General features: G+C 39.9%; 1 protein-coding gene across 2 annotated transcripts in view; it reads right to left on the reverse strand.

The window, feature by feature from the left end:
• Window positions 1-1,313: 1,313 nt before the first annotated feature.
• GPR155 (G protein-coupled receptor 155) overlaps window positions 1,314-23,403 on the reverse strand; it is a 46,810-nt gene continuing 24,720 nt past the window's right edge. For both annotated transcript variants that reach the window (XM_077751202.1, XM_077751201.1), the window contains 9 exons: window positions 23,078-23,162; window positions 22,899-22,989; window positions 21,309-21,519; window positions 17,116-17,220; window positions 12,886-13,022; window positions 10,235-10,330; window positions 8,152-8,216; window positions 5,904-6,041; window positions 1,314-3,249 (listed from right to left, as the gene is read on the reverse strand). In XM_077751202.1, coding sequence (XP_077607328.1) covers window positions 2,958-3,249; window positions 5,904-6,041; window positions 8,152-8,216; window positions 10,235-10,330; window positions 12,886-13,022; window positions 17,116-17,220; window positions 21,309-21,519; window positions 22,899-22,989; window positions 23,078-23,162 — 1,220 coding nt within the window. In that variant the 3' untranslated portion in view covers window positions 1,314-2,957. The remainder of the gene's footprint in view (window positions 3,250-5,903; window positions 6,042-8,151; window positions 8,217-10,234; window positions 10,331-12,885; window positions 13,023-17,115; window positions 17,221-21,308; window positions 21,520-22,898; window positions 22,990-23,077; window positions 23,163-23,403) is intronic.

Consider the following 23,403-nt stretch of genomic DNA (forward strand, 5'->3'; position numbering starts at 1 on the left):
TTACTTCAGGCTATCATACCACTCATAGAAATTTATCATCCCACCTTTTCCTGAAGAATGGTGATAATATTTCTGATCCTGAACTGTGTTTCCAACCATCAGACATCACTTGACTACCTATGTCCAGTGGCCTAAAGTAATTTAATATTTAACATCATATTAGAATTGATTGGGCAAAAACTATTCTGCATAGCAAACATGTAAAATAATAGTTTTGGACCTTGAGGGTGTTATGCTGAGCGAAATAAGTCAGGCAGAGAAGGACAAATATCATATGTTTGCACGTATAGGAGGATTAGAAGGAACTTAACGGAGGACCATGGGGGAGAAGATGGGGAGAAATGGTGGGGGAAAGGGAGAGAGGCAAACCATGAGAGACTCTTGAATGCTGAGAACAAACTGAGGACTCATGGGTGTGGGGGGGGAGGGGGGAGATGGGCATGGAGGAGGGCACTTGTGGGGATGAGCACTGGGTGTTACATGGAAACCAACTTGACAATAAACTGTAAAAAAAAATAATAGTTTTACGTCTTTCTTGTTTTTAGAAACTTACTGTCACTGGCCATTATTCTTAAAATGCCAAGCACACTTTACCTTATTCTGAAAATATTGAAGTTTAAACAAAAGCTAGTCATGGAATTATTCAGAACAAAGAAAAGAACAACTGACCATATTGACTATTAGCCTAAAAGGGGTAGATTTTTTTTAAGTAATCTCTACACCCAATATGGGGCTTGAAACTCATGACGACCCCAAGATCAAGAGTTGCATGATTTACCGACTGATCCAGCCAGGCACCTACAGGGGATAGATTTCTTTTTTAATTAAAAAAAAATTTTTTTTATGTCTTTATTTTACTTTGAGAGGCAGAGACAGAGAGTGAGCAGGAGAGGGGCAGAGAGAGAGGGAGACACAGAATCCAAAGCAGGCTCCAGGCTCTGAGCTGTCAGCACAGAGCCCATCGCGGGGCTCAAACCCACGGACTGTGAGATCATGACCTGAGCCGAAGTCAGATGCTTAACTGATGGAGCCACCCAGGTGCCTAAAAGGGATAGATTTTAATCAAAATTCTATCATAATTTTTCCAGCTGTGATCCCGCATATTAAAAATTATGAAATATGTGAAAAGGACTCTAATGTCATATTGATTCATTAATAAAAAGTACTTACTGGGTGCATAATTGGGCAAGGCCCTGTGCATATAGACCTCATAAAGTCATGAATAAAGAAAAGAATACTCTCAGGAGACCCAGAGAAAAAACCTCTATGATGGCTTCTGCACTTTTTAGATTATTCAAAGAAGATGTTGGCAATGGAAGTTAAAATAGGTATTTTATTGAGAAACTTGCTTTGTCAGTGACAGTAAAAGTTACAAGTATTTTCATTTAATAAAATTAACATATCCGTAATGCTAAAAATATTCCTTAAAAGCCTTTGTTATCTGAAACCACAGATCATTCTGATCTCGGGTTTTCTCTTAGTGTTTCCTGTGGAAAAAGATGCAGCTTTTTCCCTTCATGCAAATAATAAAACAGGTGTAGTATGATTTGTTTGCAAAACAAATTCTCCAGTCTGTGGTGCCTGCATGCATGTGAAGTAATATCAGTGTTGCCGTAAGTGTAAAAGTCTCCTGGTACAACAATGAGGCTTTATGCTCGCCCCTGAGCATTCTGAGAGTTATAATGTGGTCATTAAAAAAAAAAAGGTTTTACAGCAAGACAGTTCTGCTGAAAAAATCCCCATTCCCTAATCATAACGTAAAGTTGGTACAGGTTAATACTACACAATGAAGTGTAATTTACTTGTTAAATACACGAGGCTTCCATGCAGGTTTTTAAAAAAATTACATATTTGTTGCATTAGAAAAGCAATGATTTAACTCTATAAATTATTTTCTAAATGGCTTTTACATGACAAACTAAAAGTATGAGAAAAATAAATACTAGAAACATGTTTTAAATAAGGTAAACCAGCACTGACATCTAACAATTAGGTATTCAAAGGTCATGTGACTAGATCTCTTTAATTTACTGAAGATAAAGCTTATCTGAGGGCAACACTGAATAACTTTCAAGTTTATAGATTTTTTTTATACATGGACACTTTAAGAAGACTAAGATGTAAAAGTGGGGTGTAAGGTTTAAAGTTTTTAAATCTTGGCTTGAACTATAGTTTTTTTGTTTTTAATTGCAGGGAAGAGGGAAGAGGGCTATCCTTTTGCGTTGTGGTGCTTTGTGCAAACACCAGAATTGATACGTGGTAACAATTTTGTTGATAAAATCCAAACAAATCCACTGAAATTATGTTTAGTACAAAAGTTAAAGATTATACTTCTGTGGATGGATTTTGGAGATGATATTTATGGTGGTTCTTATTCCCCTTCTAATAACACAGATTAGTACTTTGTATAGAAAAGCAAGAGAAGATGAACTTTAAAAAAATACCACTTCTAGTATTTAGTGAGTACTCTTTGTTAAGAAAATGGGAAAAATAGAATAAGGAGGGTTTTTTTTTTAATCGGATTAAAATTCTTTTTCAGGAGGTGCTATCAATAAGCGCAAAGTTGTCATAGTTTAAGGTCCATTCCCTGCCAGCAATACACCTGCCAAATTTGGCAGCTTAAAGCAAATGATACATTGGATGTTGGTTTTGAAGTTACAGCAAACGGCTGTGGGGAGCAATGTTTTAAAATGTTGGCATAATTAGTTTATAGTAATTATTATGTTTATTATCAGAACTTTAAATTTTGATTTGGTTTTCTCTTTTTCCTGTCAGTTTCCTGTGTGTTTTACAAACACGAAGTCATAGAATGTTAGCATGGGGTAGGAACACACCTCATCAAATTTTACAGAAGAGGCAGCTGAGGCTTAGAGAGGTTATGCTTTGGCCAAGGTCACACAGCTAATAAGAAACAGGTCTGGGGCTAGAATATGGCCTGGGGTTGTCTCCTTCATAATTTAGGTCTTAGGGGATGGGGATGAAGGCTCGATTTCTTTATATCTTTCCTGTGGGGGAGTGTTGGCATAAGCAGCAGGAGGACTCTGTTCAGGACTCTTTTGAAGAAATCTGTAAAACAAGTACTCATCCCGAAATTCATACTCGTTGGTTATGTGTTGGATGACTCCCCCTTGCACCAGTCTGTCTCCATAGATCACAGCTTCCCCGCGGTCGGAGGCAAGGCCAACTTCAATGAGCCAGTTCACCAGGTCACAGCCACAGAAGGTCCCAGTAGACGTCTTTGCACCACACCTGTATGTCAAAGGAATGATTCACCCACATGTTCTGTAACCCTGGTATCAGCACTGCATGAGAGAGGACGAGCAAGGAAAACAGGAGACAGGGAAACACAGCATGATAGGTAAAAGTGTGGCAGGAATGAAACTATTCTGAATATAAAGGGTTTGTTAACTCACCTGGCCCTAGAAAGACCCACCAGAAAAAAAATGCCAATAATCCTTGTGAAAATAGAAACATGTAAAGAAAAAAATGACACAGTGTAAATGCATCTACAAAGAAGCATTCTTTTTTTATAGTAGCTGGCCAGTTATAATTAGACCTATTCTGTAGACAACTAAATATTACTTATTTTATAAGTATATACTTGGCATAATAAGTAATTTATAGTCTCAGGAACACTAAATAATATTTTTTACAAGCTCTTAAAAAGTGACTATTTTTACTAAACTACTCAAATCTCACTTCATTATTTTCTGTGTATCACGCTGCCCACCAATAGTCTTTCCTTCCTGCCTTCATCAGCAAGACAATCTTACTGATGTTTGTCAGGAATTTGGTGCATTAGGAAGTAAGGAAAGAATACATGTGATCTGTCTTGCTATAAATCTAGGGTCTTTAAAATGTGCTTTGATTATGAATCTTTTTCTTGATTATTTAAAATTTGTCTTCCTAATGCAAATGTGGGGTGCCTCAGGTACGAATAAATAAACAAGAGGAAGAGAAATGTGAAAGAGGCAATTAAATAGATTCTGTACATTTTCATACAAATATGCAGTAGACAACATGAATCTGTCCACAAGCATCAGTCAAGCTGTAAAACCTACAGTGCTTGACAACAGAAACAGTGGATGAAAATCAAGACAAGATGAGAAGTAAGTGACAAAAATTTTAAAACGTTTACCCACCAATGAATATAGAGTTTCATTTCAAAATTAGAGAAGAGGCTAATATACATGAAAAATCTCCTCAAGTACATAAATCAAAATATTTTAACATCAATAGCTTGCTTAGTAATAAGATCTCTTAATTTATGCTTTACAACTACAAACATCACTTTGAATATTACAACCTGTCTCTAAGCCTTCTCCCTGCTTGTCGATTTTTAATTGATAGCCCAACACCTTATATCCCAGCCACCAACTGAAGAATATTTGCTTCCTGATGACTGAGCAGGCAGCTATAACCGTAGCCCATGGGACTGCACAGAGTGGCGAAGAATGCGCCACTGTGCAGGAGACAGGGCTGCACCACTACCAGTTAGCGCCCATTCCGCCATTTGGGTGCGAAGCAGCCTGCAAACTTCAAGAGCTGTGCTTCCTGTCTAGGCAGTCACGGAGGGCCTGGCAGAGCTGACATGGAGCACCCTTTCTTCACTGCATTTCATTTTTAAGTTTATTTATTTATTTTGAGAGAGAGTGGGAGAGGGAGCACAAGCAGGGGAGAGGCAGAGAGAGAAGGAGAGAGAGAATCCTAAGCAGGCTCCATGCTGTCAGCGCAGAGCCCAATGCAGGGCTCAAACCCCACAAACCATGAGATCATGACATGAGCTGAAACGAAGAGTCAGATGCTTACCTGACTGAGCCACCCAGGAGCCTCGCCCCCCCCTGCCCCCCGCCTTTCCTAATTTTAAGAAGCAATTGTAAACTGTTGAAACTATCTATAAGTGGAACTTTGAAATAATTTTGTTTGGGTCTTTAACTAACTTTTCGTCATGGTTTACCATTTCCAGAAACTGGGCTAGGTCTCTCATATAGATTTTGCTATTCAATTCAAAGAAACATGCTATCTAATTTAAAGAAGAGGAAAGTTAAGGTTTAGAGAATTGAATTTGCCCAGTGATGTCGCATAGGTAATAAGTGACAGATTCAGGAGCTGACTTCCAGAATCTGTGCCCAACCAATGAGTCCCCTTTCCACTAGCTATCCCAGGCTACCTGGTTATAATAAAATCGTGGCATGATATGTGTATATATATCATCCTAAATGGGAATTTTCATAAATTGTCAAATTTGCAGTTATAGACATAAAAGGACAAATTTCATTTCATTTTCCTGACAATGTCATGAATAATACGAAATAACATACCACTAGGAGATGGAGAACAGAAAGTCACTTCTAAATCCAGTGTATCTCATAGTTTTGTGAGAGACACTTAACGGCCAACGTGAAGTGAATGTTAATATTTTACTACATTTTCATTCATTCTAACTTAGTTTTCACATTTTGTGTGGGAATCGGAAGTCATATAGCATTTAAAAAGTGTAAACATCTTATATATGCTGGCTTTAAAAAAATTTTTATAGTGTTTATTTATTTTTGAGAGAGAGACAGAGACAGCAGGAGTGGGGACACGGGAGGGGCAGAGAGAGAGGGAGACACAGAATCTGAAGCAGGCTCCAGGCTCTGAGCTGTCAGCACAGAGCCCGACACGGGGCTCCAACCCACAAACAGTGAGATCATGGCCTGAGCTGAAAGTTGCACGCCCAGCCGCCTAAGCCACCTAGGCGTCCCAGTATATGCTGTTTCTTAAACTGACCCATATCTGTTTTAACTTTTAATTCTGCTATTGAAAAAAACAACCATGTAGTTAATTACAACCATATTATTTAGCCTGTTACAAACCAAAATTAATCATCTAAAATATAATTATCTTGAATTTGTACTTGCCTTCTTTCCTTGACAATGTTTCGGATACATAGGTCACGGTGATAGTGGATAAATTGTTGACAGGTCATTTTTATTTCCTCAGGAACAGGAGAACCCCTCTTGTCTGCTGTATCTTTATTATTCCATAGGAATTCAAGTCTAAAAACCAAAATTTAAGGAGGTCACTTTAAAGGAATGGAAAGCACTCAGAGAGAACTCCTTCCTGCTTATCGCCCCCTCGACACAGCTCTTCCAAAGCAGTCACTGACAGCATCCAGATGTTGTTAGTCTCCCAATCGAAGACCTAATCCGCACTTGGTTTCCTGGTCCAAGCAGGTGGAGACTTGAACATTTGATAAACCATCCAGACATATTTGATCTATTTCAGTTTCTACCAAAAAATGAAGTTCTTTCCTTATTCTACATTCTACTCTACATTCTACATTGTGAAAATAACTTACAGAGATCAAGTATTTTATTTAGTCATTTTCTGGTTTCAGTATCAGAGAGACAAATACTGGGCTCTGGGAGACCGCACCATTCTGTTTCTGCCAGCTCAGACAAAACGTGGTGACTATTTTAACTGATCAACATTATGAAGCTGATAACTAGGTTCAGTGACTTTCCTGTTATGCTTTTCCTCCTTCATGAAATGAAGCAACTATATCTTAATAATGTGATGATGTTAATGATGACAAAAAAGAGGAAAGACTAGAAAGAACACTGACCAATATACTGGGCACTTTTTAGATAGTTGGTAGGATAAACTCCATTAGCACTTCCCGTTTCCACTGGTTTTGACTTTGTAAACAAATGAGAGTAACAAAGATGTGTGCTTCCCCCTTCTTTCCACTCCTGAGTTGCAGAATCCTCATTTCATTATTTCTCATAAAGAAGTTACTAATCTGAATCCAAAGAAACTCATCATCAAGCTAATCAAAGACCAAAAATTTAGAAAGAAGGGAACTTGAGTTTTCTGTAAATTGTCAGATTGATAAAGAAATCCTATTGTCAAAGGAGAATCTGTATTGCCAAATACAGACCTTTGGGTCTGCGCAATCTACCATTTTTGTTTCTAAATACATTTTCTTTAAAAATAAATTTTGATTATGTCTTTATTTTATTTTGAGAGACAGAGACAGAGAGCGAGTGGGGGAGGGGCAGAGAGAGAGGGAGACACAGAATCTGAAGCAGGCTTCAGGCTCTGAGCTGTCAGCACAGAGCCTGACACGGGGCTCAAATCCACGGACTGTGAGATCATGACCTGAGCCGAAGTCGGACGCTTAACTGACTGAGCCACCCAGGCGCCTCTCTAAATACATTTTCAAGTTTCATTTTACTTTATGTAGTTAATGCCATAGATAGAAGTCCTTATCCATCGGGGCACCTGGGTGGCTCAGTTGGTCAACTTTGGCTCAGGTCATGATCTCACGGTTCATGGGTTCGAGCCCCACATCAGGCTCTCTGTTGTCAGTGCAGGGCCCGCTTCGGATCTTCTGTCCCACTCTCTCTCTCTCTGCTCCTCCATCTTGTGTTCTCTCTTTCTCTCTCTCAAAAATAAACATTAAAGAAAAAAAAAGAAGTTCTCATCCATCAATTCTCGTTGAAATGCAAATGACAATATTGGCATAATAAGAGTTCTTCTAATATTTTCTCTGCAATTATTTTTTTTAAAAGTTTATTTTTCTTTATTTTGAGAGAGAGAGAACAGGTACAAGCAGGGAAGGGGCAGAGACAGAGAATCCCAAGCAGGCTCTGCACCAGCAGTGTAGAGCCTGATGTGGGGCTCAAACCCATGAACTGTGAGATCATAACCTGAGCTGAAACTAAGAGTTGGAGGCTTTAACTGACTGAGACACCCAGGTGCCTCTTCTATGCAATTATTTACAACAAATGTGTGAATCAACACATAACCTTTCTGCAATGTTCAGTTTAACCTTTCTGTGGTCTCCTAGCAATTACTAAAGGTTTAAAAATACCAGTATCTTAATAGAATGGACTTGTCATTACCTTTACAGATATAGATGTCTTTCTTTTTTAAAAATTTTTTAATGTTTATTTTTGAGAGAGACAGAGGGTGAGCAGGGGAGGGGCAGAGAGAGAGACAGAATCTGAAGCAGGCTCTAGGCTCTGAGCTGTCAGCACAGAGTCTGACACGGGGCTTGAACCCACAAACTGTAAGATCGTGACCTGAGCTGAAGTCGGACGTTTAACCGGCTGAGCCACCCAGGTGCCCTCAGATACTGACTTATTTCAAAGTTAAATTTACCTTCTTTTGAAAGGTAGAATGATTAAATGTTTGTCCAATCCAAAGATGCCAAAGGAAATAAATCCCTGTGGAAGAAGAAAGGTTATAGTTATGAATTCAACAGCAGAATGTTAAGACTGAGAAATTATGGAAGCCACCATATACTTAGTGCTGGGGGAGGCCAAACTATAGTGATCAGAGCAGTAGTTTAAATGGAACACACAAGGCAGGTCCTCTAAAGTTTGCTGTCTGGAGGCAGGGAGGATATGTGGCTGCCTCTCCCTCATCATCTGTCCTACTAATTAGGTTGGATCACTGACTTACACCAGGCCTGAGCTGCCGTCTCTGCATCCTAGCTTACTGAAGAAAAACAAAGACATTTAAGAGCTTCATGTCTTTGCTTTCCCTTTTTAAAAAAGAAAACTAATGATTTCCCATTGTGTTTTAGCATTTATTATATTTCTATTAACACTTCAGAAATTATAGAATTATATAGTATCTGATTACAAGGAAGTTGCTGCACAAACTTTATGTGACATGAAATCGGCTCAGTGTTTAGGGAAAGGGTTTTGGGGGTTGGGGGCTGATGAGGAAAACCGGCACCAGAAAGCAGCCACAGGTCAAGATGACTGGGATTGGCTGGGGAGACAGGAGGTTGGGAACTGCCATTTGCCAGGCACAGTGGGAATAGGATCTAAGTGCAGGTTGGTGGGAGGTGGGATGGACAATGCAATATATTGCCAGAAGGATCTACCTTTCTTCAGCCCCAAACTATAAGCAACCAAAAAGGAGTGACCTATATGGGAGTCGGGGGGTGGGGGGGGGGCAGAGTTTGGAAAGCTCTCTCTCCTTTGAAACACTGGGCCATTAGCTATGGGGGCCTCATTTCAAATCACCATTCCTGGCATTAGCTTCTTTGTGAAGCTTTCTCAGTTCCAGTCCTGGGGTGACAGCCTGGGGTGGGCTTCCTGAAATCAAAATGCTGAGTGAGGCTATGAGTTTTCAACCTAGGATTTTATAGTTCTTGGGTTCCAAAATCAGACCTTAGCAGATTCACAAGGTCAGGTGGGCATCATGTAGCCTTGGATACCCACGTCTATGTGTAATAAAATGCTCAGAGCACTTATCTATCTAGATGTAGTCATTTTGCTCCCACAATAATGGCAAAACACAAACTGGAAATATTTCAAGAGATTAATGTTGGGGTAAAATGTGCATCAGGGGTGTGTACTGATCAATGCTAACTGACTCAGGTAGTTGATTATTTCAGGCTTAAGAGACAAAACCAGTGATTTCAAACACTATTTTTTCAACCTGATACTTAGTCTTGGGGACTAATATTCTCTCTTTATTAAGAAGTAAGGGATTGAAAACAGAATCACACTTTCAAATTTTCACAGAAAAATATTTTCCCAATATGTAAAATGTCATTTATTCTTTAATATCTGTTTTAATAGTGACATAAAGGCAACTATTATATTAGTTCTTCAGGAAATTTTAGCTCCTAATTTTTAAAACTGGGAATGATAATGTCACTTTGAAGGTTTTCCTGTGATATTTAAGACGACCAATGTAAAATGCTTAATAATGGTTGGAATATGGTAGTAGAGTGCTAAGGAATGGCATCTATGATCCCTGGCCCACATGTATTTATCCATCACATGATTTTCTAAAAAAGATTTAAGCACCTATCATTCAAGAAGGGTCAACATGTTAATGAAATGATGTTCATCAATTTAAGTGACTCAACCAACGAAAGGTGCAGAGAAGGTAAGTCTTTTTTCCCAAAGTGACTTATTAAGACCATAACAAAGTTTCAACAAAGAAGTTGGGACATCTTGTCCCTGCTTAAATTATCATTCTTTATTTTAAAACCAAAGCAAAAAACTATTTGGTGTTTGCGACTGAAACACTCAATGAGCATTCTGATGACTAGAACCAATATGGAGATAGGAAGCAGCTGTCAGCTGCCACACACACGGGCAGCTGGCAAACCAACTAAACCCTTTTGATTTAAAAGAAAACGACAACATCCGCACCACTACCTCCCAAACCACTCATCCAGGGAAACAAAAAAGCCCCAAAGTTCTCAGTAAACAAATACCTGGCCAAAGTTAAACACAGCACAGAAAAACTGTAACTCGACATAGAGCCTTCCAGGTTCTTGGTTGAATAGCCACCATAAACAACTGGAAAGATTCTGTAAAGGAAGGTGAAAATAGTATTTTAAAATGAAGCTAGCTAATCATTTCTTTCTTTCCAGAACACAGTACAATAACTTATCTGCTTAATAATTAGGGAGAAAAAGACTAAAAGGAAAAACACCGAGAGAATATAGAGACTTTGTCTTTTGAACAAGAGGTTTCAACCTCTCCTCCTGACAGATGTCATTCAAACAGCATCTAATTTGATCAGATCTGAAGCAAGAAGACATGCGCCATAATACGGAGACTTACATAATACATCAGTACTTCCAACTAACCTAAGACAGGTCTGATTTTAAAATTAGTTCTACACAATGAAAACAATCACACCACTAAGCAGTGTTTCTTGGCAGCATTTCTTACTTTTTTATTTTTGTTCTTTTTTAAATAACTTTTTTAATGTTTATTTATTTTTGAGAGAGAGAGCAAGCAGTGGAGGGGCAGTGAGAGACAGAGACACAGAATCCGAAGCAGGCTCCAGGTTCCGAGTTAGCACTGAGCCGAATGCAGGGCTCGAACCCATGAATTGTGAGATTATGACCTAAGCCAAAGTCGGATGCACAACTGGCTGGGCCACCCAGGCAGCTCTTTTTGATTTTGTTCTTAAACAGCAGTTAAAATGGTGCTGGAGGATAGCACTCAATGTAAAAAGGTTTCTTCATTGGTTATATATAAGGTCCATCTCCCATCTGTAGGCAAGTTACATTCAAAGCATCTTAAAGAATTATATAATAATAACTGATAATTCACACAAGAGGACATAAAACTAATTTTAAAATCCCTTAGTAATCAAAGAAATGCATTTAGAAAATAAAGTGCTATATTTGACTTATAAAGTTATCAAACTTTAAAATTCTTAACATTCAGGGACGCCTGGGTGGCTCAGTTGATATGAGTCTGATTCTTGATTTTGGCTCAGGTCACAATCTCATGGTTCATGGTTTTGAGCTCTCTGTTTCCCTCTATGTCTGCCCCTTCCCTGGTCTCTCTCTCTCTCTCTCAAATAAATAAACTTAAAAAAAAAAAATTCATAACATTCAGTGCTGGTGGGAGTACTTTTACAAATCTATACTACTTCTTCAGAAAACAATTTAGTAGAAGGCATCCAAAGGCACAGAAATATTTATACTCTTTGATCCAGGTTTCCCAAGTTTGAGATTCTGTCACAATGAAATATTGCAGAGAGATGTTTATTAGAGCATTTGGAAAAACTAGGGATAATCATCCATAAAGAAGTGGTTGGGTAAATTCCAATGTCTCTCCTCTATGGTTTACTGAGGAGCCATTTATTTATTTATTTATTTAATTTTTAAAAAATGTTTTGTTTATTTTTGAGATAGAGAGAGAGAGAGAGAGACAGCGTGAGCAGGGGAGGGTCAGAGAGAGAGGGAGACACAGAATCGGAAACGGGCTCTAGGCTCTGAGCTGGCTGTCAGCACAGAGCCTGACGCGGGTCTGGGACCCACAAACTGTGAGATCATGACCTGAGCGGTAGGACGCTTAACCAACTGAGCCATCCATGCGCCCCACGAGGGGCCATTTAAATTAACAGTTATGAACAACTATGTAGCCACATGAAAATGACTGGCATTTGTGACAAAGCAGAGTATAAATCTCTGGGTACAATTTAGAACCATAAAAAATGAATTAAAAAAGAGAAGGCAGGGGAGCTTGGGTGGCTCAGTCGGTTAAGTGTCCGACTTCAGCTCAGGTCATGATTTCGTAGTTCGTGGGTTCAAGCCCCGCGTTGGACTCTGTGCTAACAGTGGAGTCTATTTCAGATTCTGTGTCTCCCTTTCTCTCTGCCCCTCCCTTGCTCATGCTGTCTCTCTTTGTCTCAAAAATAAAGAAACATTAAAAAAATAAATAAATAAATAATAAAAAAGAGAAGGCATTAATTTAGTAAATATCTATGGCATGAAGTGGTTACGCTATTTTCATAATTAAAAATCCCTCCTCAAAGTTTATCTGAGGAGGGGCGCCTGGGTGGCTTAGTCGGTTAAGCATCCGACTTTTGCTTAGGTCATGATCTCGCGGTTCGTGGGTTTGAGCCCCGCGTCGGGCTCTGTGCTGACTGCCAGCTCAGAGCCTGGAGCCTGTTTCAGTCTATGACTCCCTCTCTCTGACCCTCCCCTGCTCACCCTGTCTCTCTCTCTCTCTCCTGGAAATAAATAAAACATTAAAAAAAAATTAAAACAAAAAAATTTATCTGAGGAATGTCTTCTGGGAGACCACGTAGGCATGTATTCACAGAACGGCCCTGCACACAACATGGAGATACCTGGTTTTACCAAGTTCTAGGTTCAGAGCATAGAATGAGTAAATGTCTCTAAGCCTCTAAGCAAAATAGGGTATTGGGGCATTTAGGCAACAGGGTGCTGTGAATCCTTCATTCCCCTTTCTGGGCCACACTGCTCAAGATCGGGATTCAAATTGGCCTAGCTGCCACGCCCCTGGAAGCAATAACTATGTTTCTCCCAGATGCCTGAACAAAATCTTTGCCAAACATTTAAAGAAATGGCCCCAAAACAAAATCAGAAGAAACATTTACAGCAAACAGGCCAATGATGAGAAGTAAACACAGCAACACATGTCGAGCCAGTTGCTGGTCTCCACTCTGTAGATACTGCTCTTCTTCCTGGACTAACATGCAGCTCTGGGAGTGACAGCGACTCACACAATGATCATCTATAAGACAGTAAGTACAACAATTTGTAATCAGAGCTTTTTATTTGAATGCATTTTAAATTCGTAATGACTTTCGAAGCAAACCAGCGCACATGCACATTCAGCTCAGAATCAGTATATTATTTTAGATGAAATCGGAGGAAGGCTCCTTCATGTGGTTTCAGGAGCGTTCTACTTGTCAAGTGTTTTTATTCCAACAAATACAAGTGGTATGCCATAGTTCCCTTCTATACTATTCAACAGTGTTATATATATATATTTAAGACCAGGTTTACTGTATATACTTATAGAAGTTTTCTACATCACGATATACACAAATAATTTTTATTGGTGTAGGATCATACTACACAATTTGGCAGCCTGCTTTCTTTTTACTTAGCAACACTACCCACTTCCCCCATGCTGTTATTATAGCCACTAGCTATATATTATAACTCTCTATATAACTTAATTTCTTTTTTTAAGACTAAATTAATAACTCATGTTTCATCTATAACAAATCTGCATAATTGGTCACGAATGTCCTATTTTGGCTAACTGTAACAAACTTACTATCTCCCTTTGCCTTTCATGAAAGAGTTTAAAAATCTGCCTTAGACAAGACCTTTAAGAAATCAAATAAAAACTGCTACACACTGTTCTGTTCACACACAGAACCAAGTCCAGATCACAGATATGACCCTTCTGTGGCCTAGAGCACAGGGGAGGGGCCTTTCCCCAGAAACGTCCGTTCTTCTGCCTCCCCTCCACTAGGTACATTGCCTCAGAAGCAAGGGAAAGCGGTTTTTTTACAAAATGGATGTCTAGCCTAACATACAGTCTGATTTTAAAAAGTGAAAGATGAAAAACACAATTTTATCACTCTTAACCCTCGAAGTAAACAAGAAAAATTTGTATTTCCTAGGGACACTTTTTAGAAAGAGACATATGTAGTCATTAACCATGGTCTAGCAGGACAGCTCATGGTGCATGGGAAGCGTACCATGTTGCTAAGGGAAAAGAAAGGCTGCCCAACCATGTCTGTGGTGTGATTCTGTTGTAATAAAAATTATTTGTGTAGATCTTGGTCTAGGAAAATTCTATCAGTATGTATAATAGATCTGGTCTTCAAATACTGTACAAAATAGTACAAAAATGGATAAAAATAAATTCACTATCTTTCCTTTGCCCTTTTTACACATTATTGCAATACTGATTTTGCCTTTGTGCTGTACCAGTGTTTTGGGGATGAGGGATTAATCATACTATTATACTCTCAAAATCCTCACATGTCCATGGTCTGATTTCTTTTTGTCTTTCTTTATTTTAGGCTTTGGAATGATACTAAATTGTAGGAGTAGATGAAGTCCATATATGCTGGCTTTCCTTCTGTATAATTTTTGCAAAAGAGAATCAGAAAATCTAAGAAGCTCCTATAAAATAGTTTTTCAGGAATCCGCATTATTAATGAATAAAATGACAGATAAACAAAGCAAAACAATTTTCAGAGACAAAAATAAATGTCAAATTAAATTACATGTTGATTTTGTTAATGGACTTTACTATTAGGTATATTGTGTGGGGAGGACAAATAAGGAGAGCCTTGGGAATTAGGATGTAAAGAAACATTGGTTTATAGAATGAGCACCCCAAAACTGAAAGACAGTTTCACTGAATGCCCAATGGGGTTTCCTGTCAGAAAGTCAATGAAGGCCCAACATCTGATATATTTTCACTTCTTTCTGTAGAAATGTGAGTTCCACTATTTAAAATCCATTCCTAGCCAGCAGCTAGTAGCCAAATATAAACGCTGCTAGACTAATAGCAACTGCTACTACTGCGACTGCTATGTCTGCTGAACATTTACTACGTACCCCACACACTGTGCTAGGTGATTTGCATACATGGTTATTTATAATCATCACAGCTCTTACATAAAAGTGAAATGCCTTTGGCAACAATATAGTTGACATATGAGAGGGCTTTGGGGGGTTTCCCTTTCTAACTTGATTATAAATAATCATAATTAGCTGAAAGTGCACTGCAATTTCCTGTAAGTGCTTTCGGTTGTTTTCAATAACTCGAATTCCATTGTGTGTGCATGGGAATGGCCCAAGACGGTGCAAAGGAAGACTCTGAACTCATCTCCAACACACACGCCAAATCTACCACTATATATGGGATAACTCCCACCTGAAAAGAACTGAAAACTAGCTGAGCAGCTTCCTCAGCCAAGAGGGGAAAATGGCCCCATGGAGCCAGGTGGGAAAGGCAGAGCTGCAGTCTTACCAAAACCCTCACCCTGGGTGCGGCAACACACACTAGGGAAGGATCTCACAGGCTCAGAGCTTCTCCCTGAGGAGTGAGGGGTCTGTGTTCCACATCAGCTACCCCGACCATCGGGACCTGCACCAGACAGATGAGGCCCCAACAAAGTCTGGCTCTGGAAACCAATGGGGCTTATGTCTAGGGGACCCAAGGGCTATGGGGAGCTCAGCATGGACTCACCTGTCTGGGGAACCAGCACCAATTTGAGAGACGACTGGATTATATGTGAAGGAGATTCAATTGCTAATCTTAAAGATTCACTGGAATTTTCCTTGAATGGGGAGAGTGCTGCTGGAGAGTGCCAGGTTTTGCACTGTCCCTCCATCTTGCTAGGGCAGGGAGGTGTGGCTAAAACCAAGGCATGTACCCCCCAGAATGCTCTTCTTCAGCATTGCTAAAATTGCAGGCATGCCCCATCCCTAATGCTCTTTCCTGGCACAGGTGTGCCCTACACCCAACCCTCTCCAACAGCCTTGCTAAGGCTGATGGATGAACTCAGTCCACAGACAGGCCGCTCTTGATTGCCTGGCTCTGGTGGCCTGAGGGGCCTGTGGTCCTGGGCTCCATGGGTCTGTAGCAGTTGGGAAAACAGTTCTGGACAAGATACCATACCCTTCCTGCACAACACACAGACAGCAGACTGAAACACACTCCCAAACTGTATGTGAAAAAGGTCCATTTAATTATCCAGGAACTTTAACCTGAGGGATAGGATTCAGGTTTGCCACACATCTAAGGCACTCTCAGAGGATGTACGCAAGGAGACACCATCTGTACGCACCCCTGCCCCCTACTTGGCCTCACCACAGCTCACTAGTATCTCCCAGAAATGATCTTTTACGCTTGTCTCAAGCTCTGACTCTTGGCAACTGTTGCCCAGAGGAAATCTTCAGATCTCCTGGTCTAGTGATCAGCAGGGTCTAGGACTGTGGCCTCACAGGACTGTATATATTTGCATACTTGAGAAACTGCTGCCCGAGGGTCTGGCTTCCAATCCGCCTGAATCTAGGTGCTAACTGAGACCACTCCCCTTGGCAAGCTGCCGGGTCCTAGCACACACTCAACAACCAGGACTCTCAAGAATAAATCAGGCTACTTAGACAATCAAGAGCTAGGACAGGGGGGAAAACAGACTTGTGGTTATCAAAGTGAAGGGGGTTAAGGGAGGGTGAAAAGAGTGAAGGGGGTCAATGGTGACCGATGGTAACTTGACTTATAGTGGTGATGACTTTGTAATGTATACAATTATTGAACTATTATGCTGTACAACTTCTACTAATATACTGTTATATTCTAATTTTGGCGCAAACAAAACCCTGAAGTTCAGACCACAAATGTAATTCAGTCTCTTAGTCTATATGTCAAAGGTTTTTACTTTTAAAGATTTTCCTTATTTTGTAAGACAGGGTATATTTAAAGTATACAGATTCAAAATGTAATTAAGCACTAAATGGTCCTAGTCCTGGAGGAAATGAGTAGGGAGGAAGTCTCAGCTGCTAAAATAAGAAAAACATCTGAGAAAAAAATGGCGCTTGGGGCAAACTTCTTGGAGTTATCAGGTGGGTTACATTTATTGGAAAATGTGTGTATAATCCTACCAATTGCTATAAGAACTTTGTATTTTTAAAGAGTATTCTATCTATGCACAACTATTATCCTATTAGCACTTTTCCCTATCTTATTTCAGAATATGTAAATAGTGCAGCTTCCTCAGTCAAAATCTTTAAGGCATAAGGAGAGGAATCTCCTCTGTTCCTTACCACCCTCACAGCCCAGAGACACTTACTTTTCTCAGACGAAGGAGTCACGAGCCCGCTGGTGCTTGTGTTTGCTACTGGCTCGGTGGATGGGCAGTGTAAGCCCCCATTCCCCATGGAGCAGGAGCAGCAACCTATATATTTAAGACAGCATTTGACAGTAAGGACCAACCCCAACAGAAATGGACAGCTTCGAGAGATGCCAAACAAAACAAAACAAACCCAAACCAAACCAAAAAAACAACCCATTCACACATACACACAAACTTCCCATGCAGCCACAATGTTTTCACATGGGACCTATCAAGAAGCACTTACATGTGCTTATACGAAAGTTAATGTTTAAAGGGTGGCAGACAAAGGCCCAGCCAGCTTCTTTATATGATGCCTCCTCGTGGTATGAGACAAGGAAAAGTGTTTTCATCCATGCTGTTTCAATAGTTACCACTGTGCTTTGAGAAGAAAGCATCTGAACGCTTTCTTAAAATATAGCTTTTATATCATCAATCCTTAAAAACATGCACTAGTGCTCTATTGTTTACTGTAGTTAATTCAAACTCATTAGCTTGAATTTGAAAGGCTCTTGAGGACTTGGTTCTCTCTCCCTATCTGACTGCTCCCACTACTCAATAATGCCTTTCCCTTCTTTCAGGACAATTGTTCAGTGTCCTCCACAAAACCCAGACCTGTTTGGGTCTCTGGACCTAGTTAGACACGGGTACAATTCCCACTCTTATTAATTCATTGAAGTCCTCTCTTCCTTTACGTTTAGGTCAAGACTCACTTCTTTCAAGAATGTGTTTCCTACGAGTCTAGAAGATGCAGTAAAAACAATTATATCTTTTGTGTTTTCAAATACAGACAGCTGAAAATCTCTTGCTGCTTTATAGGTAGACTGGTTTGCAGAAGTCACACTGAGACAGCTGCTATCGAGCTGTAACTTTTCCTCTGCACAGTCAGAGAACGCATGCAGTGTCCTTTCAACATCTCATGCATATATAAGGCATGGAGCTCCTTGACCATGGATTTGAATAGAATAATAACTTCAGTTATAGTAGTGATAAACCATATTAAAATTTAATATGCTAGAAAAAGGAATAATGCCTAGGCTGAAACTTTCATTGATTATATGTTTTGATTCTTCAGTAGTGTTCTTAACAGAAAAAAAAGTTGAATAATAATAATCTAGGATAAACTATCACAAGTGTCTTTCTAAATTTAAGATAATGATGCCATCTCTCAATGTTAAAAGAGAACCACAGCACAATAGAAAAGAAAATACAGAGATCATCTGGCCCAGCCCCCCTATCTTCAGAAACTTGAAGGCTTAAGTCAGCTGAGATAAAGCCAACCTGTGCCAGTGACATACACATAGGGCATGTACGTGCCTGCATACATTTATAGCCACCACAGAAAGCACTATGGCAGTTTTTATCTTCTAACATAAGAAGGATGTATAACCAGCCTATTAGCTTTTTCTTTTCTAATTAAACCTTCAATCTCATATTAAAATGGGTTAATTTCCCTTTCAATCTAATTCCACATTTACAACATGTGCAAATCACAGGTCTCTGACAAATGTGTAGCAAGAGGTAGAAGTGAGTGAACTATTTTGGATTACTGAGATTCAGGAGGCCAGGCTAGACACCAAATGTGTTATGTGTTAACACCACTAGTGAAGCAGAAGACAGCAGGATTTGGGGAAGGAGAATAACCATGTAGGTTTTAAAGCCTCTTGGCTACGAACATCTGTGAATAGGCAAATAAACACATACTTTGCCATGGCGATTTGTAGGGCAGCTTCAGAAAATCATGGTGTACCTTATGCACCCACCCATCTGCCCATCCATTTCACAAACATTACTAAACACTTACAGCAAGCCTGATACCATGCTAGGTGGTAAGGCTGTAATAATGGGCAAGTCAGTCACAGCTCTAACAGTCAAGTGGGTTATGCAGGTAATTTGAAAGGCAATTATAAAACAGTGAGATACAAGGAGAGGGAAATACAAACACTGGGGAAGATTTCCTATAGAACCACGTGATAGCTGTCTTCTGGCTCTTCATTTATTTACATTACAGGGTAAGCTAGTTTTCCTGCTGGAGAGGATGACGACAAGGTTTAAAGACTATCTATGGTACACTTTAATTGTTATTTTTTAATATACACGTGTGGTGGTGGCAGGTTCGGGGGTGTCTGGGTGGCTCAGCTGGCTAAATGTCTGACTTTGGCTCAGGTCATGACCTCATGGTTTGTGGGCTCAAGCTCTGTGTCAGGCACTGTGCTGACAGGTTAGAGCCTGTTTCTGATCCTCTGTCCCCTTCTCTCTCTGCCCCTCCCCTGCTGGTTCTCTCTCTCAAAATAAATAAATACACTTTACAAAAATAAAATAAAATACAGGTAGAGGTAGGAGCAAAAGGCTCTGTCTGGGCTTAAGACACTTTGTTTCATGTTCCCCACACAAGTTGTCAGGCTTTCCGCAGCCAGTTCGGAAACAGTCCTGGGGAGAGAAGACACAGAGAGCCAGCCAGAGTGGTGGTCTTCAGGATCCTCTGTAGGGTCGCTGTAGTCCATAAAATTGGGGAAGGGAAGGGTGCTGGGCAGGACCAGACAAGTACTCCAGACTTACGGAAAGCAGCTTTTAAAATGTTAATGAAAACATAAATAGAATCCTTGAACCTCCATTTTAAAAGGGAAAGATCAACAGGGCTCAAAAGAATGAAATTCTGATGCTGTAATCACAGAGGATCTGATAAAAAAACTAGTGAGCACCATTCATCATATGAACTAAAGGAGTCCTGGGTGCGGCAGGGATAGTGGTGTAAGTCAGAAGCTGGCAAACTGCACTCCTGTGTGGCAGGACTCCGTGGTCGTATGAAGTAAGATTGGCAGCATCAGATAAGGAAGGTGAGGCACAGGGAGCCTGCCCAAGATCAAAGAGCAGTAAACTGTGGAGTCAGGATCGGAACCCAGGCAGTCTGGCTCCGACCCTCATTTTTAGCCACCGTGCTATATACTTCCAGTTTGGAAGGAAGGGAGAGAGGGAGAAGGAGGCAATACAAAATGTTAAGATTTGTGGGATTTTCTTTTTTTTTTAAACAAAATAGTTAAAAATTTAAGATCTTTCTTTTTTATCCTTTATTTATTGATATTTACAATTAATCGTTTTTTAAAATGTTTATTTGTGTGAGAGAGAAAGAGAGCAAGCACAAACAGGGGAGGGGCAGAGAGAGAGGGGAACAGAGGATCTGAGAAGCAGGCTCTTGCTGACAGCAGACTCTGGACAGTGGGGAGCCCAGAAAGCCAGGAGCCTGGAAGACAGGGAGCCCAAAGCGGGGCTCAAATCCTAGAACCACGAGATCATGACCTGAGCTTAAGTTGGACTTAAGCTCCTACAACTAATAGTTTTGAGATTAGTCATCCCTCTACTCCACAAAGTCTCTGAACAAAAATAGGTACCATCACTGACTCGTCTATGAAATCTCCACATATAATAATGAATCCAAAACGCATACTCTGTTGCTGGGTTCCCTTCATGATTTGAAGCAAATCCCACGACAACTGTTAACACTTACTAACAAAGTTAGTAGTTAAGATCATATTTTCACTTATACCAGGGATTGGCAGACATTTTCTATAAAGGACCAGATGATAAATGCTGTACGCTTTGCAGGCCCCTGGGTCTCTGGTGAATGACTCAACTCTACCGGCATTAGCATGAAAGCAGCCAGTGACAAGGCAGAAATAAGTGAGCACAGGTGTGCTCGAGCAAAAACACTATGTACACGGAACATGTAAGAACAGGTGGTGGACCAGACCCCGCCTGCGGACTACAGTTTGCCGGTTCCTGACTATCCACTCTGCTTCATCAGGCCTCCTTAGTTCATTCTATTCTGGTGCTCGCCTGATACAATATTGCCAACTTCACACATGTTTTAAGGGCTTAGTTTCCTAAAAGGGGATTTCCTTCAGCTGTTACTTTTTCCTAAACTCTTGGGTCCAAAGAAGTTTTAGGATTTAACATAAGATTATCCTCACAAGAGATTTATAAATGCGAATCTAATGAAGAACTTGCAAGCTCTATTACGGACTATGATTCAAGTCCCTCATTTGCAAATACCTGTGATATTCCAGATAGTTCGAGCAAGCTCCCTGAAACCAAACACTTAGGATACATGCTATACAGGCACAGAAGCGTTTCTTTGTATTTAAGGATCATACTTGTTTCTGGGATAGAGCTTGTAAAAGATTCTGGTTCATTTATTGGCACTGGACTCTCCTCAAAGGCGGCGTTCCCAGGCTCTGCTGCTTTGTGGCTCTGAGACTGGTCGAAGCCTTCATAGCGACCCGCTTGGGTGGTGCGGTTCATACACATGAGTGATATGCCCGCGATCACGATGCTGCAGAACAGGGTGACCGCCGTGATGATCATCTGCCGGCATTGCAAAGACACATTAGGTCACACTGTCTACAATCCCATTTTGATAATCTTAGTAGAATAGCTTAAGGGAACTTTTTTGGGTGGGAAATGCAATATCTCCACAGCTATAAATGTTTTAGAATAGTAGTTCTCAAAAGGGAGTACGAGTATGAAAGGGATATAAGTTACTTGCAGAGGAATTAGGATTTGCTTGTAATCATGTAAGATTTCTAGATGCTTCTTTCACTCTACATCAATACCTTTGGTTTCCTCTATGTAATCTGAATGACTGCTCACAGACCTTTTTTAATTTAAAGTTTCTGCTTGCTTTAATACCTAAGTTCAAGGGTACTTCAGCTAGAGACTCTGTTATGGTAATAATACTAAACATAAATAATTCTGGCTAATACTTATTGAGTACCAACTCTATGCCAGCTCTAGTCTAAGTCCTTTATATGTATAATATTTATTCTCACAACAACCCAATAAAATTCAAAATTATAAAAGAGAAAAAAGAAGGAAATAAAAATCTTCTGACGGTCTTTAAAAAAACACACATCCTTGGAGGCACCTGGCTAGCTTAGTCAGTTGAGCCTCCGACTTCGGCTCAGGTCATGATCTCAAAGTTTGGTTTGTGAGTTCGAGTCCTACATCAGGTTTGCTGCTGTCAGCACAAAGCCCACTTCAGATCCTCTGTCCCTTTTTCTCTGCCTTTCCCCTGCTTGTGTTCTCTCAACATTGAATGTTAAAAAAAAAAAACAAAAAAAACCACTATTTAAAAACACATATCTTTGGGCCCTAGCCCTAGAGAATTCTCATCGGTAGATACACTATACTCCTCAAGCATACTTTCCCCCAGATACTTATTGTTCTGAAATGTATATTTGAAAGAGGATTCAAAGTCAAGAACATGGTTTTTATTATTACTGCTAATTTATTAAATAGCTTTACATTAATCACTCTTTCCTCCAGTAGAGGAAACATAATTCATAAGTGAGTTTAAGAAGACCCAATAAGTTCTGGGGCACCCGAGTGCCTCAGTTGGTTGAGCATCCAACTCTTGATTTTGGCTCAGGTTATGATCTATCTCATGGTTTGTGAGTTCAAGCCCCATGTCAGGCTCTGTGCTGATGCTGCTTGGGATTCTCTCTCTCTCTCTGCCCCTCCCCTGCTCACATGAGCACTCACACACTCTCTCTCAAAATAAATAAACCTAAAAAAAAAGTTTTTTTCAATAAGTTTGAGGCATTTGGAAATCATTAGCACCAATGTGATATGCAATACACTGAAATAGATTTGTAAAATAACTTTTAATGTAAGTAGAGCGAAACACAGTAACAAGCTAAAAGGAGACATTTCCAAGAACAGAACTGTCCATAGACTCTCCTTACCTGCTCTTTGCCATAAAAGAAGGCCGAGTCAATGCTGTCCCCATTATGTTTTCCAGTTATCAGAAGAACACCAATAAGGAGAGCAGGGATTCTATAATAAGGGTTTGAGAGAGAAAAAGAGGATGAACAGGAACTGTATATATGGGAACATGGAAGCAAACAGAAAACGATCAACTTACCCCCAGCCAGATATGATGATGATTCCAACAGGAATTTGTACACTCTCTCTCTTTTTTAAAAGAAACAAAGAAACTGCCAGAAGGCCTGCGAACAAGACGAACAAGACATAGAGACTGAAAGGCAGACAATTTCTCTTGATGTTGACCAGACTTCATAGAACTTTAACCAAACTTATGTCAATGGTAGTCTGTAGGTTTTGCTCTAGAATTTGCTCTTTCTAAAGAAATGCTGTCCCTGATATTTTGAAGCAAGGTTTCCTCAGAATCATTCATGTTTTCTCTGTGGCTTTTTTTTTTTTTTTTTTTTTTTTTTTTTTTTTTTTTTT

The sequence above is a fragment of the Crocuta crocuta genome, unplaced genomic scaffold, assembly GCF_008692635.1.
Source record: "Crocuta crocuta isolate KB4526 unplaced genomic scaffold, BGI_CrCroc_1.0 scaffold219, whole genome shotgun sequence".
Classification (NCBI taxonomy): Eukaryota; Metazoa; Chordata; class Mammalia; order Carnivora; family Hyaenidae; genus Crocuta; species Crocuta crocuta.